This window comes from Oryzias latipes, chromosome 21 (assembly GCF_053564925.1).
Source record: "Oryzias latipes strain Hd-rR chromosome 21, Olatipes_Hd-rR_3.1".
In the NCBI taxonomy this organism is placed as follows: Eukaryota; Metazoa; Chordata; class Actinopteri; order Beloniformes; family Adrianichthyidae; genus Oryzias; species Oryzias latipes.
Window position 1 is genome coordinate 17505887 of NC_136257.1, and position 16631 is coordinate 17522517.

Here is a 16631-nt window from a genome sequence, read left to right on the forward strand (position 1 = left end):
AGACTGAATATTGGACATTTGACACTGAATCAATCCTTATAATAAACTCAAGAAGGGCTATGGAAAAAATGAAACATCTGCCTAAAATGTAAATGTGCAAATCAATGAATAATTAAACTAAATTAAACAAGAATTTGGAGACAACCTCCGTTCTCTCCTCAAACTTCAGCCAGCCATTAATATCAGGATTCAGATCCTGAGCAGAAACATATTTACTGTCATTCAAGTGTGCAAAACACAATGAAGTGTCCAAGAATCTTTTCCTGGTTTCTGCCTGAATTTTGTGGCAACACCTGCCTTCTTCCTGACCTTTAATGGACGCCATCAGTGACCAGACTGACATCACGTGACCAGTTCACTCCAACATAGTCCAGTATTGTAACAAGAGAACTGACTATGTCATCAGCTGTTGTTGGGTCCATCAACTCAAGAAACTCAGCTATGACGGTCTCTTCAGCACCTCTGAGAAATATGCACCGTTTTGCAATATCTGTATCTGTGCTTTCATCAATAGTGACCGAAAATACAATAAATGATTGGATTCCTTAATATGGCGCCCAAGTCTCCTCAGAGATGTTGTATCTGCAATCATAATCCTTGACAGACTGCTTTTTAGGGAACAAGACTTCTGCAGCATGAAGCATTTTTCAATAGGTTCAGCATCTGAAAATGGTTTGGATGTTTGCTCCAACTTGTCTGCAATCAGGTGTCTGTCACTGCTCCATCACTGACATCACGCTGCAGTAAATGCAGACATTTTTTTTTTCAGGACAGGTTTTAGTTGGTAAATCCTCTCTTTTCTTAACTGCAAATGGTGAAACTTTTCTCAGTGTCTCATAGTGGTGCTGAATATTATAGTCTTTGAGCACTGCTACCTGTTGATGACATAACAAGCACGCAGGTTTTGCATTCAACTCTGTGAACAAATAAAACTTTGTCCATTTTTCCTGGAAAGCTCAGCACTTCACTTCAACCCTTTTATTCTTTTTGACAACATCTTGGTCATAAGGGAGTCACTACTGATCATTCTTATGACAATGTAACAGCAGTGGGGCTTGCGGGGAACCAAACTACATCTTATTCAGACACAGAGCCGTTAGGTTTCACTTTTGGCAGGTGCAAAGATATGCATTTTCACCTGTTTTGCTTTAGCCTTTCCTTCTCCTAGTGGCGGAATTGCGCATTTCGTTTTTTTCTTTAAAAAATCATAACTTGCCACAGGAATGGACTAGAAACGTGCTTGTTTTTTTAAACATTCTTATAATTTTTTACTCTTCATGACTGGGCCGGATTGAACCATCTGGCGGGCCGCATACGGCCCGCGGGCCGTATGTTTGACACCCCTGACTTAAACGAAAATTATCAGGGTAAAGAAAATAATCTAGCCACAGGGGTTGCAAGCCAGTTACTTCTGTGCCGGTCCCAAGCCCGGATAAATAAAGAGGGTTGCGTCAGGAAAGGCATCCGGTGTAAAAATTGCCAAAAGAACCATGCGAATCATCCACAACACTTTAGACGTACCGGATCGGTCGAGGCCTAGGGTTAACAAAGACCGCCACCGATGCTATTAACCTACAGGGTGTCGGCGGAAATTTGACTACTGTTGGTCGAAGAAAGAGGGGAGGCACAAGGGTCCGTGGTCAGAGAGAGAAGGGAAATGGCAGGAACATAGGTTTGACAATAGGGACTCTTAACATTGGCACAATGACAGGGAAAGGCAGAGAGCTGGCAGACATGATGGAGAGAAGGAAGGTAGATGTACTGTGTGTGCAGGAGACAAGGTGGAAGGGCAGCAAGGCACGTAGTATTGGAGGAGGATACAAACTGTTCTATCATGGTGTTGATAGGAAGAGAAACAGGGTAGGAGTGATTCTGAAGGGGGAGTTTGTAAACAGTGTTCTAGAGGTGAAAAGAGTCTCAGACAGGATGATGAGCCTAAAGTCAGAAATTGAAGGGGTGATGGTGAATGTAGTCAGTGGGTATGCGCCACAGGTTGGCTGTGAGTTAGAAGTGAAGGAGAGATTTTGGAGTGAGTTGGATGAGGTCATAGAGAGTATCCCCAGAGGAGAGAGAGTTGTTATTGGAGCAGACTTTAATGGGCATGTTGGTGAGGGCAACAGAGGTGATGAGGAGGTGATGGGCAGGTTTGGTGTGAAGGAAAGGAATCTGGAGGGACAGATGGTGGTGGACTTTGCGAAGAGGATGGAAATGGCTGTAGTCAACACTTACTTCCAGAAGAGAGAGGAACATAGAGTGACATACAGAAGTGGAGGTAGGAGTACTCAGGTGGACTACATCCTATGTAGACGAGGTAATTTGAGAGAGGTTAACGACTCCAAAGTTTTGGTAAGGAGAGAGTGTAGCCAGACAGCACCGAATGGTGGTGTGTAAGATGACTCTGGAGATCAGGAAGAAGAAGAGAGGGAAAACAGAAAAGAAGACCAAGTGGTGGAAGCTACAGAATGGAGAAACTTGTGAGGAATTTAGGCAGAAGTTGAAACAGGTCCTGGGTGGTCAGGATGAGCTTCCAGATGACTGGGAAACTACAGCAGAGATAATCAGGGAAACAGGTAGGAAGGCGCTAGTTGTGACATCTGGAAAGAGGAAAGACGGTAAAGACACTTGGTGGTGGAATGAGGAAGTACAGGAATGCGTCCAGAGGAAGAGGTTGGCTAAAAGGAAGTGGGATGTAGAAAGGACTGAGGAAGGTAGACAGTAGTACAAGGAAGCGCAGCGTAGAGTGAAGAGAGAGGTGGCAAAGGCAAAACAGAAAGCTTACGATGAGCTATATGACAGGTTAGACACAAAGGAAGGAGAGAAGGACTTGTACAGACTAGCCGGACAGAGAGACAAAGATGGGAAGGATGTGCAACAGATAAGGGTGATTAAGGACAGAGATGGAAAGGTGCCAACAACCCAGGAGAGTGTACAGAAAAGATGGAACGAGTATTTTGAGGCGCTAATGAACGAGGAAAATGACAGAGAAAGAAGGGAGGAAGATGTGGTTGTTGTGGAGCAGGAAGTAGCAGAGATTGGAAAGGATGAGTTTAGGAAGGCTCTGAAAAGGATGAAAAGCAGAAAGGCCGTTGGTCCTGATGAGGTACCTGTGGTGGTATGGAAGTGCTTAGGAGAGACAGCAGTGGAATTTCTAATGAGTTTTTACAATATGATTCTAGAGAGTGAGAAGATGCCTGAGGAATGGAGGAGAAGCGTTCTGATCCCGATCTTTAAGAACAAGGGTGACACGCAGAACTGCAGCAACTGTAGAGGAATAAAGTTGATGAGGCACACAATGAAGCTGTGGGAAAGAGTAGTGGAAGCCAGGCTTAGGAAGAAGGTGGAGATTTGTGAGCAGCAGTATGGTTTCATGCCCCGTAAGAGCACCACTGATGCCATTTTTGCTTTGAGAATGTTGATGGAAAAGTACAGAAATGGTCAGAAGGAGCTGCGTTGTGTGTTCGTAGATTTAGAGAAGGCGTATGACAGGGTGCCGAGGGAGGAGCTGTGGTACTGTATGAGGTCGTCTGGAGTGGCAGAGAAGTATGTCAGAGTAGTTCAGGACATGTATGAGAGAAGGATGAAGGTGGTGAGATGTGCTGTAGGTCAGACAGAGGAGTTCAAGTTGGAGGTGGGACTACACCAAGGATCAGATTTGAGTCCCTTTTTGTTTGCTATGCTGATGGACAGGCTGACAGACGAGGTAAGACAGGAATCTCCCTGGACAATGATGTTTGAGGATGACATTGTAATTTGTGGTGAGAGTAGAGAGCAGGTGGAGGAACAGCTAGAGAGGTGAAGGTTTGGTCTGGAAAGAAGAGGCATGAAGGTCAGTCGTAGTAAGACAGAATACATGTGTCTGAACGAGAGGGATCAAGGTAGAAGCGTTAGGTTACAGGGGGCTGAGGTGAAGAAGGTGCAGGAGTTTAAGTACTTGGGGTCAACAGTTCAGTGTGATGGGGAGTGTGGAAAAGAGGTGAAGAGGCGAGTGCAGGCTGGTTGGAGCGGGTGGAGGAAAGTGTCATGAGTGTTGTGTGACAGAAGAGTGTCAGCAAGACTCAAAGGAAAGGTGTACAAGACAGTGGTGAGACCAGCTCTGCTCTATGGGTTAGAGACGGTACCAGTGAGACAGAGACAAGAGGCTGATGTGGAGGTCAGATGAAGATGTTGAGGTTCTCCTTAGGAGTGACCAGGTTAGACAGGATATTGAACGAGTACATCAGAGGGACGGCTCATGTTGCCTGTGTTAGCGACAAAGTCAGAGAAGCCATACTGAGATGGTTTGGACATGTTCAGAGGAAGTATAGTGGATATATTGGTAGAAGGATGTTGGAGATGGAGCTGCCTGGCAGGAGGGAAAGAGGACGGCCAAAGAGGAGATATATGGATGTCTTAACAGAGGACATGAAGTTGGCTAATGTTAGGGTAGAAGATGTTCATGATAGAGTGAGGTGGAAAATGATGATTCGCTGTGGCGACCCCTGATGGGAAAAGCCGAAATAGAAAGAAGAAGAAAGAAGATCAGGGTAAAGAAAATATATAAAACAACATAAATAATTTGATGACTTCCGGTTGAGTGAACGCTGGCGCGTTTTGGCTGCAGCTGCTCCCTGGACTCTATGCCACTTTAAGGCTCTACTTGCCCCTGTGGACTATGTCTTTTGCTACTAATGTGACTTTTCCTCACTCATCACCTTCTCGCAGCTATCTGCAGTTTGTCACCTGGATCAGTGTACGTTAACGTTTGAGCTCGGATCACCATACACGCACTGTGAGAGCTAGCTTACCTGCTGCTTACTCCCAAGGCTGCCACAATGTGGATCAACTGTGTTTGGATTTTAGTCGCCTGGATCATCCTGTCATTTCTCAAGCATCCTCTGACAGCCCTGCTCCAATACTCTGTCGCTGACTTTGCCAAGCTTCGCTCTTCTCCACTCGATTCACCTCCACCAGTGCTGCTCTAGCACCCGGACATCATATTCCAGCCTCTTCGGAGATACATTCACTGCGGCTCGCGTCGGATCATCCGTGATGAGAACTCCAACTCCAACTCCATCAAGTCATTTTGGTCCGCCAGTCGCCATCTGCCGAGAATCTTTGGTCGCCGCGCTAATCAAACCTTCCTAGCCCGTCTACCTCGGTCACCTAACGATCCGGCCGCCAAACTCTCCGCCAACTTTGGTCTTCTGAACATACGCTCTCTCACGAGCAAGGGTCATCTCATCCAAGATCTCCTCCTCGACCACAAGTTGGATTTTATGTGCCAAACAGAAACATGGCAGCAGCCAAATGACTTCACCTCACTGAATGATGTTACCCCTCCGGGGTTTGTTTACATCGCGCAACCACGTGGCTCCGGCCGCGGAGGGGGGCTTGCGATGATCTATCGCGAGAGTTGGAGGATAACGCCTGTGACTGTCCCTGCTTATGAGACTTAGGAGGCAAGTGTATGTCAACTCTCTGGCCCTGTACCAACTATTGTTGCTGCATTTTACAGACCCCCAAGATCAGTCAAAAATTTTATTATTGACTTTTCTGCTCTTTTAACTCTCCTTTCCACTCTTTCACCGAGAATAAAAATTTTAGGGGATTTTAATATTCACATGGACAGTGACACCAACTCCCTCACCAAAGACTTTGTTTCCTGTCTGGACAGCTTTGGTCTCAATCAATATGTCAACTTTCCCACCCATATTAAGGGTCATGTATTGGACCTTGTTTGCTGCTCGGGTGTTACACCTGTGGACTGTAAACCAGACCCTCTCCCGTATTCTGATCATATGCTGTTATCTTTTCATGTCAACCTCTCTGTTTCTAAATCCAATCTTCCACGCACCATTAGCTTTCGTAAAATTACGGACATTAACCTGGACAATTTATCCTCACTCATCCATAGCATGCCCAGTCCTGACAGTGCCTCCCCTCCCGAGGAACTGATCTCCCACTACAATTATAACCTCCATAATTTTCTAGACATTATCGCCCCACTCAAAACAAGGTCTATCTCGTTCAACGTCTCTGCACCTTGGTTTACTCCATTCCTCAGACAACTCAAAGCTAAAGGTCGCCAACTAGAACGACTCTAAAAGAAAACTGGGCTCACTATTCATAAAGACATGTTTTGTAACCATATCATCCAATACAAAGACTCCATCTCCAAGACCAAAACAGAATCTTTCTCTGGTTTGATAAATTCCACTAATGGCAACTCAAAGGTCCTATTTTCTATCCTCTCACATACAAAAACCTGCCAGAATTCACTTCCTCCTCATTTGTACTCCTCTGACTTCTGTAACACCCTAGCGTCTTATTTCTCTTCAAAAATCCATGACATTCACCAGCAACTTCAATCCAACTCAAGTCAAAATGTAACGGCACCAGCTCTTCTCTCCCCACATCAGCTATTCTCATCATTTAATCTACCATCAGTTGAGCAAATCACAGAACTCATTAACAAATCCAAAACCACCTCCTGCCAACTTGACCCAATTCCCACTGCTCTGGTCAAGGCTACTCTCCCCTCTTTATCCCCCCTCATTACTAGCATCATTCACGCCTCCCTTAAGACTGGAACTGTTCCTCCTGCTCTCAAAACCGCAGCTGTCACCCCCATACTGAAAAAAACAGGTTCTGATCCCACCAGTCTCAATAACTACCGCCCAATCTCTAATGTTCCACTCATTGCAAAAATCCTTGAAAAAACTGTCACCCCACAACTACAAACCCACCTCTCTTCCAATAATTTATATGAACAATTCCAGTCTGGCTTCCGTCAGTTTCACAGTACAGAAACAGCCCTCCTTAAAATTACTAACGACCTTCTACTCGCCGCTGACTCTGGTTTAGCCTCCATCCTCCTTTTACTCGATCTGACTGCTGCATTTGATACAATCTCACACCCCATCCTTCTGGAAAGACTTTCAACCATTGGCATCACTGACTTACCCCTCAGCTGGTTCCAGTCCTATCTTTCAGGCCGCACACAATTCATACAATTAAAGTCATTCACCTCTCCCACAGTTCCAGTTACCACAGGTGTGCCCCAAGGCTCTGTCCTAGGGCCCCTGCTATTCATCATTTACTTTCTTCCCCTTGGTTATATCTTCCGTAAACACAACATCCACTTTCACTGTTATGCAGATGATACCCAGCTCTACCTCTCCTCCAAGCCTGACTCCACTCTTCCACCTGCCTCCCTCTCCAAATGCCTTCTTGAAATAAAATCCTGGTTCTCTGCAAACTTCCTTAAATTAAATAGTAACAAAACTGAACTCCTCATCGTAGGAACAAAGACCACCCTAAATAAACTCCCTAACTTCTCCATTTCCTTCGATAACTGCTCCATCCTTCCCTCCCCACAAGTTAAGAGTCTGGGTGTCATCCTTGACAGCACTCTCTCCTTTACTGCCCACATAAATAGCATCACCCGGATGGCCTATTTCCACCTCCGAAACATCCGCCGTCTCCGCCCCTCTCTCAGTCCTCACCCCATGGCCATTCTAGTCCACAGTCTCATCACCTCTCGTCTGGACTACTGCAACTCCCTTTTATCCGGACTCCCTTACAAAACCATTCACAAACTACAACTGCTCCAAAACTCTGCTGCCCGGATCATAACACAAACCCCTTCAACTATGCATATCACACCTGTTCTACAAAAGCTTCACTGGCTACCAGTGTCTTTTCAGATTAACTATAAAATCCTTATCTTGACCTACAAAGCCCTCCATAACCTTGCCCCCCCCATATCTGTCTGACCTTATCCATGTTGCCATTCCCACCCGCTCCCTTAGGTCTGCCTCTTCACTCCAGCTTGCTACACCCACCGCTCGGCTCGTCACTATGGGGGGCAGAGCATTCAGCCGCTCTGCCCCCCAGCTCTGGAACTCACTTCCCCCAGGTCTGCGGAACATGAACTCACTCCCACAGTTTGCTAAAAATCTGAAAATCCACCTCTTCAGAAAAGCATACCCACCCTAATTAATTTTATGATTACAATGTCTTGTTTGTTTTTAACTAATGTGTCTTTTTTTTAACTGTATTTTATTGCTCTCTATCTGTAAGGCGACCTTGGGTGACTAGAAAGGCGCCATATAAATAAAATTCATTATTATTATTATTATTATAAAGACTATAAAAAAAATAGTGGTGTCTTTTCTTTTCTGACCCACTACATTCTTATCACAGATCTAAAAACAAGCATCACAAAATCTACTTATTTTTCTTGACTTGTTGCTTGATGTGTGCCTTTTAACTATTGTTCTATCCTAGGCACTTTAACATTGGGAGTTGGGTCATTTAGACCCCACAAGAAAGTGCGCTGAACCTTTTTTCTTCAATGCCGCCACCAGTGTGTGAATGTGTGAGTGAATGTGTGTGTGACTGGGTGAATGGGTCTGTGACTGTAAAGCGCTTTGTCCTTGTAGGAAGAAAGGCGCTATGTAAGTATACGCCACTTACCAATCCATCCATCCATCCATCTTCCTCCGCTTATCCGGGACCGGGTCGCGGGGGCAGCATCCTTGCCATCCTTCCCCGGGGCCTCCGCCCAGTGGGACATGCCCTGAACACCTCTACAGGGAGGCGTCCAGGGGGCATCCGGACTAGATGCCCGAGCCACCTCAGCTGGCTCCTTTCGATGTGGAGGAGAAGGGGTTCTACTTCGAGCTCCCCGCAGGTGACCGAGCTTCTCACCCTATCTCTAAGGGAGCGCCCAGCCACCCTACGGAGGAAGCTCATTTCAGCCGCTTGTATTCGGGACCTCGTTCTTTCGGTCATGACCCATAGCTCATGACCATAGGTGAGTATTCGAACGAAGATCGACCGGTAAATTGAGAGCTTTACTTTTCGGCTCAGCTCTCTCTTCACCACGACGGACCGATAGAGCGACCGCATAACTACGGACGCCGCTCCGATCCGCCTGTCAATCTCATGCTCGATCTTCCCTCACTCGTGAACAAGACCCCAAGGTATTTAAACTCCTCAACCTGGGGCAAAGACACTCCACCCACCGAGAGATGGCAAACTACCTTACTCCGGTCAAGGACCTGGCCTCAGATTTAGCGGTGCTGACCCTCATCCCAGCCGCTTCACACTCGGCCGCAAATCGCCCCAATGTACGCTGGAGGATCCGGTTTGATGAAACCAACAGGACAACATCATCCGCAAAAAGCAGAGAGGAAATCCTGTGGTCCCCAAACCAGATCCCTTCCGGCCCCTGGCTGCGCCTAGAAATTCTGTCCATAAAAACTATGAACAGATCCGGTGATAAAGGGCAGTCCTGCCGGAGTCCAACGTGGACCGGGAACAGGTCTGACTTACTGCCGGCTATGCGAACCAAGCTCCTACTCCGGTCATACAGAGACCGGACAGCCCTCAGTAAGGCTCCCCGGACTCCCAGAGCACCCCCCACAGGATGCCACGGGGGACGCGGTCGAACGCCTTCTCCAAATCCACAAAACACATATGGACTGGATGAGCGAACTCCCACAATCCCTCCAGCACCCTAGATAGGGTGTAGAGCTGGTCCACTGTTCCACGACCAGGACGGAAACCGCACTGTTGTTCCTGAATCCGAGGTTCGACTATCAGACGGACTCTCCTCTCCAGTACCCTGGCATAGACTTTCCCAGGGAGGCTGAGGAGTGTAATTCTCCTATGATTGGAACACACCCTCCCGTCCCCCTTCTTAAAGAGGGGAACCACCACCCCTGTCTGCCAGTCCAGTGGTACGGTTCCCGACCGCCACGCGATGCTGCAGAGACGTGTCAGCCAAGACACTCCCACAGCATCCAGAGACTTGAGGTGCTCAGGGCGGACTTCATCCACCCCCGGGGCCTTGCCACCGAGGAGCTCGTTGACTACCTCAGTGACTTCCTCAGTGACTTCAGCCCGGGTAATAGACAGCCCCACCCCAAAGTCCTCACTCTCCGCTTCTTCAAAAGAAGACGTGTCAATGGGATTGAGGAGATCCTCGAAGTACTCCTTCCACCGCCCGACAATGTCCCCAGTCGAAGTCAACAGCTCCCCACCTGCACTGAAAACGGTGCCTGTGAAGAACTGCTTTCCCCTCCTGAGTCGCCGGATGGTTTGCCAGAATTTCTTCGAGGCCAACCGATAGTCCTTCTCCATGGCCTCACCGAACTCCTCCCAGGACCGAGTTTTCGCCTTTGCAACAGTCCGGGCAGCAGCTCGCTTAGACTGCCGGTATCTGTCAGCTGCCTCTGGAGTCCCGCAGGCCAGCCAGGCCTGGTAGGACTCCTTCTTCAGCTTGACGGCATCCCTTACTTCCGGTGTCCACCACCGGGTTCGGGGGTTACCGCCGCGACAGGCACCAGAGACCTTGCGACCAAAGCTCCGAGCAGCAGCAGAGACAATGGAGGTGGAAAACATGGTCCACTCGGACTCAATGTCCCCAACCTCCCTCGGTACCTGTTTGAAGTTCTCCCGGATGTGGGAGTTAAAGACTTCCCTGACGGAGGGCTCAGCCAGACGTTCCCAGCAGACCTTCACAGTACGTTTGGGTCTTCCAAGTCTTTCCGGCCTCCTTCCCCGCCAGCGAATCCAACTCACCACCAGGTAGTGATCGGTGGACAGCTCCGCCCCTCTCTTCACCCGAGTGTCCAAAACACAGGGCCGAAGGTCGCCTGAAACAACTACAAAGTCGATCATTGACCTCCTGCCTAGGGTGTCCTGATGCCAGGTGTATTGATGGACACCCTTGTGCTCGAACATGGTGTTTGTTATGGACAAACTATGACGAGCACAGAAGTCCAATAACAAAACACCACTCGGGTTCAGATCAGGGGGGGCATTCCTTCCAATCACACCCCTCCAGGTTCCACTGTCATTGCCCACGTGGCCATTGAAGTCCCCCAGGAAGACAATGGAGTCCCCCGTTGGGGCACTTTCCAGTACCCCTTCGAGAGACACCAAGAAGGCCTGGTGCTCCGAACTGCTGTTCGACCCGTAAGCCGAAACCACAGTTAGAGACCTGTCCCCCACCCGGAGGCGGAGGGACATGACCCCTCTCGTCCACCGGGGTGAACTCCAACACTCCAACACGCCTCTCACCTTGGGCAACTCCAGAGTGGTAGAGAGTCCAACCCCTCTCTAAGGACTGAGTTTCAGAGCCCAGGCTATGTGTGGAGGTGAGTCCTATTTCATGGGCACCAAGTGATATGAAGGGCGCCACTAAAAACCTCCTAGCCCCCCCCCAAAAAAAAAAAAAAACACAATTTGAGGACTTCCTTTTGTGTGCCCTATTTTTATTTGCTCATTTTACACACAAAAACATGCATGAATTTTCTAGACTCGTATTACAGGGGGGGGTCAAACTCAGTTGCAGAGGGAGCCTAATTTCAAAACAGACTTTAGGTTGCAGCCGAACAAGATAAATATTTATTGAACACACTAAAGCTAAACTTTTAAACCTTTAAAACTTTAACTTAATTTTAACTTTTTAAACATAAATGTAAATAAAAACAGACAGGAATATTAATCCTCACATTAATGGATTACTCAACCACCTCAACCTATTCTCAAAATCTTTACATTACATGAATCATAAGAATGTCCAGAAATTGTGTAATTTATTTGATCTATTTAAACTTTTGTAATAGACCCTTACTTTTAGTGATTATTTTTTAAGTTATATTTGTTTACATATTTGGGTTTTCTTTGTCTACCTTTATCTCAGAATTGATATTGTTGTCATTGACAGACATGCGGTGGTTGTTTGTTGAATATTTGCTTCAATAAAAAAAAAAAAAAAAAGATTTTTTTTGGGTGCATCCCCTGCGGGCGCCACAAGGGGTGCTCGCGGGCGCCCTGGCGCCCGCGGGCACAGGGTTGGTGACCCCTGATCTAGACGGTATCTCTCAACCTCTCGCACCAGCTTAGGCTCCTTCCCTCCCAGAGAGGTGACATTCCATGTCCCAAAAGCCAGGTTCCATGATTGGGGTTTGGGCCGCCGAGGCACCCGCCCTCGACTGCCACCCAAACCACATTGCACCGGCCCCTTTTGAGGTCTCCTACGGGTGGTGGGCCCATGGGAGAGTGGTCCCACGTCGCTCCTTCGGGCTGTGCCCGACCGGGGCCCGTGGGAAGAGCCCCGGCCACCAGGCGCTCGCCTGCGAGCCCCGACCCTGGGCCTGGCTCCAGAGCGGGGCCCCGGTGACGCCAATCCGGGCGACGTAATCGGGTCCTTGTTCTTTCTTATCATAAGGGGGTTATGAACCGCTCTTTGTCTGGCTCGTCACCCAGGACCTGTCTGCCATGGGAGACCCTACCAGGGGCTTAAGCCCCAGACAGCTTAGCTCCTGGGATCACCCGAGCTCTCAAACTCCCCCACCACGTTAAGGTGGCGGTTCACGGGGGAGCCATTTACCAATGATTTGTGATTTTCACAGGTGTCCATGGATTACATGAAATCCTCCTTTCCTTTTATCACCTGTGTCATGCTAGGGATAACAAGTCAATGTAAGGGTGGGGTTCATAGGATAGCACAAGGGTTAACTTGATGGTCTTAGGCCACACCATAGTTTTTCCTATGCTTCTTTATTCAAAATGATCGTACTGTGACTTAAACTTATAGCAGACCTATTTTTAAGAAAATGATAAAAATGATTACCTTTATATCTGAAAAAACTGGATAAAAAAACAAAACAGAAAGCTCATCATGTATAGTTGATGTGAGGAAGTAATCAATGTTTTAGGTAGAATTTTCTCTGACAGTAAATATGTCATATTAAGTGCTTTCCACTCCTTGAAGAAGAGTGTGGAAGTGTCATTTTTCCAAACCGGTGCTGCACGTCTTTTCATTGAAGCAACTTTGTTTCACACTCAAAAATTACTAACAGAAAGAAAACAAAGTGAAACAAATTAAACATGGATAATTCTTGCAGTGAAATAATCTAGGTGGAGTTGTTTTATTCTATTCTTCTCTCATTGAATAGAAATTGTTATAAATTTCAAGCTTCAGTGCAGTGTTGTTTTCTAAACTGAATTGACCCAGTATGTTTTTTATTTTATTTTATTTTTTTATTTTATTTATTTATAAAGAGGTGAATTGATATTTTTTATCCGTGTCTGTAGGATTTGGCTAACTGTTAGCTTGATTAGGCCAACATCTGACATTTACACGTGTTCTGAGTGATTCTTATTCTCTGTATTTTCATATTTGACTAATTTTACTTTTAGGCAATAGTTTACATTCAACATCCACTTTGCAAAACTGTCCTGGGGTCAAATCAGGATCAGCTTAAAGTGAACAACGGCTGCTGTCTCTACCATCCAGTCCCGGATGAGCAGAATAAGATGGATGGATGAAAATTTACAATTTTCAAATTTACTATCTGTTTTCTTCACTCACTTTAAGCTGATCCTGATTTAACCTTTATCGTTCATGGTTTCAATTATTGTGAAAAATACAGTATATTGTATCGAAAGCTGTAAAAACAAACATAGGTTTACCCCAACTGGATTCCTTTTCTCTGCTGTGAGGTTTGCCACCCCTCCTATTGGAAACGTTTTAGCGCATCTGAAGGAGATTCAGGGTGTGTGACGCATGAAAGTTACTCAAGACACGAGAACAGAAGTCAGCTCGCCTTCGATTTAAGCTCTTTACACTGACATAGATGAATGAGAATGTCCAACAACGTTTTGCTGACAAAAGCCGTATACTTTTGCCTGACTCTGTCTTTTTTTCTCTCTTATTTTGCAGTCCCCACCAAAAGGTGCCACTATTCCTTATCGACCAAAGCCTGCCTCCACCCCAGTGATTTTTTCTGGTGGTCAGGTAAGCGCTGAGCTTGCGTTGGCTAATAAATTAATCCCCTCTAGCTAAATTGAGACATTTCCTGCTATATCAACGTCTGCCTGCAACTTATATATTTTCATCTTGGTTCTTTTGCCATTATCTGTTGGATGAGATTCAAATATGTGTGGAGATAAGGAGTTGTCCTTTTAGTGGTGGAGAAATCCAATTCTGATAACTTGGGTTGATAACTTTAAAAGCTTTTCTAGAACACAGGAAAGGCAGTATATTCACAAGATTTAGGGCAATCTTTAAAACATTTATAATTAAATTTCTGCTTTGCTAAACTGTTATATTATGCTTCAAAACATTCAGTGCTCAGTCAAAGAGGCACTCTCAATAGGGTCAATTAAGGGTAAAAAATAAAAAAGATTTTTTTTTTGTAGTTGAATAGCTCTTTTTTTATTAGGTTTGAAAAAACTGCAACCTATAAGGAAATACTTAATTAATTAATTTTTTTGTAGATACAAAACTTTTATTGCTTAGTTTCAGTTCAAAATGTGAAATTTTAAAACCATTTTTACTAATATAGTAAATAAACATTTTAATATACTAAGAAAGCGTAAAAAATTATATATATATATATGTATATCTATCTATCTATCTATCTATCTATCTATCTATCTATCTATCTATCTATCTATCTATCTATCTATCTATCTATCTATCTATCTATCTATCTATCTATCTATCTATCTATCTATCTATCTATCTATCTATCTATCTATCTATCTATCTATCTATCTATATATATAAATAAATATATACATACTTGTATGTATGTATATATATAACACATTTTTATAAGCTCTGTGCATGTCTACACAAAATAATGAGTAGTACATTTAATGTGTATGCATAAGATAGAGTGACAACAAAAATTTTTTAAAGTAACACTGAATTCACTTTTTTTAAATCTATTTTCAAAGTGTTCTCAGTGTCAGCCTGTGTTATTTTTTAGGACACAGTTTTTGTAGAGTTCTGGGCAGGACTGTTGGCGCAGAGTAAGCATGTGTTTATTTCCCATCGTGCCTTTGTTTACACTTTCTCCCACTAGCTCAAAACCACTCTCACCCCCAATCTAACATTACTGATGCAACAAAAATGGTGAGCATTATTGGACCTATGCAGTTGTACAGTTTTAGCCAGATACCTGCTCAGACGAGGAAAAAAAAGATGATAATGACGACGATTTGAATAAAGGAATGCTGAATAATGCAATTTTAATCTTACTTTTCTTCATATATGCCACCCATTATGAGGAAAATGCTATGAGAACAAGTTAAAAACAACAAAAATTCAATTTTCATTGTAGTGAAAAAGTAAAAAGGGGTTGAATGTTGACTTTTTATGACAATATGCACAAGATATCCCAAAATATCTAACTTTAGACTCATTTGTTACAGTGCAACCATTGATTGTAAATAAGAACTGGACTGAGTGAGTGTAACGTCATTCATAGAAAATCATTTTACTTCCAGCTAAAATAAAATGACGTCAATTCAGTCGCCATTCTTTCCACAATAAGGACTTTGCCATGTTCGAAGCAGACAATGTCAGTAAGCAGTGATTGGTCTGAGTCAGTCTGAGACTTGTTTCTGTAATAACCAGTCTTGCCCATCAGAAGTGAGCTTGTTGGAAGTCCACACCCCTACCACATGTCAATCGAGTGTTTCAAACATTGGATGTGGCGGCCAGCAGCAACCACATGCTTTTATTAAGGCTTCTGGTTGGACAGTTTTTAACTTGAATAATTTGCACTACAGAAAAAAATATAAAGAAAAAATAGGATCATAAAGTAAATGTTAAAAAAAGTAACAGAGCAAGAATTGTTATTCTGACATAGCATGAATAAGTAATAGCTGTTATTTCTCGGTAGAAGTTGATGGAATTTTGGTTTCTTGGAACCAGCAGGTAATTCCTGTTTGGAGCGCCATGGGGGAGCAGTCAGTCAGTCCAGTTCTCTGATATAGTTAATGAGTGGTATCAAACACATCACACAACCACCTTATAAAACAAACATACAGTACAAGAACCATAATGCCATTTTTTTAAATAACTCAAAAACTCTGCAAAACAAAACAAAATTAATGCTTTCCAGATTATTCTGTTGAAGGTTTTAGATTTTATTTTAATTTGAAGAGCTGTTGAATAGGAATGGTTTAACACACTAAGGACATTTGTGGCAAACTGCAGAAAGGTGCTTGTAATGACTCTAATACTTGAATTTATCCTTCATTATATATAAAAAAAAGCCTTCAAAGTTTGACTGGGCAGGCACAAAGATCATCATAAATCATCAGATATTTTCCACTTGGACATTGTTGACCTGATCCCAGATGCTAAATTTTAGAGAATAAGACTTTGGTCTGAAAGATTGTTTAATATATTCTGGGATAAAAGCAAAAATAAAAAATTGTAGCGATTTGGGTTTGATTTAACTTATTTATGCACATGGCTTACTCATGTTTACATTCAGTGATATTATATTGCTAATGTAAAGATGGTTAATATAGCTCCATAAAAATATTCGATTACTTTAGTTTTTTTCTGGCACTAAACTATATTTTTCTGCAATGTTTTATCCTTTCTGTTCCTCCCAGGCCTATACGATTCAGGGACAGTATGCCATCCCACATCCAGATGTAAGTTTTAATTTTTTTCAATGAAGCTTTACTTTCAATTGTGCCTTTTTTCAATAGCAAATTCTTGCTTGGACACATTTGCTCTTTTTAGTAATTTAAAGGCAAGGCATACATGACTCATACAACAGCCCTCGCAGCTTTAGTTTGTGGCTGAAATTGAAGGTTGAACTTGC

General features: G+C 44.3%; 1 protein-coding gene across 9 annotated transcripts in view; it reads left to right on the forward strand.

Moving 5' to 3' along the window:
* Positions 1 to 16631, forward strand: part of pcbp3 (poly(rC) binding protein 3) — a 137280-nt gene that overhangs the window by 107023 nt on the left and 13626 nt on the right. For all 9 annotated transcript variants that reach the window (XM_011489554.3, XM_078939349.1, XM_078939351.1 and 6 more), the window contains 2 exons: positions 13721 to 13795; positions 16417 to 16458. In XM_011489554.3, coding sequence (XP_011487856.1) covers positions 13721 to 13795; positions 16417 to 16458 — 117 coding nt within the window. The remainder of the gene's footprint in view (positions 1 to 13720; positions 13796 to 16416; positions 16459 to 16631) is intronic.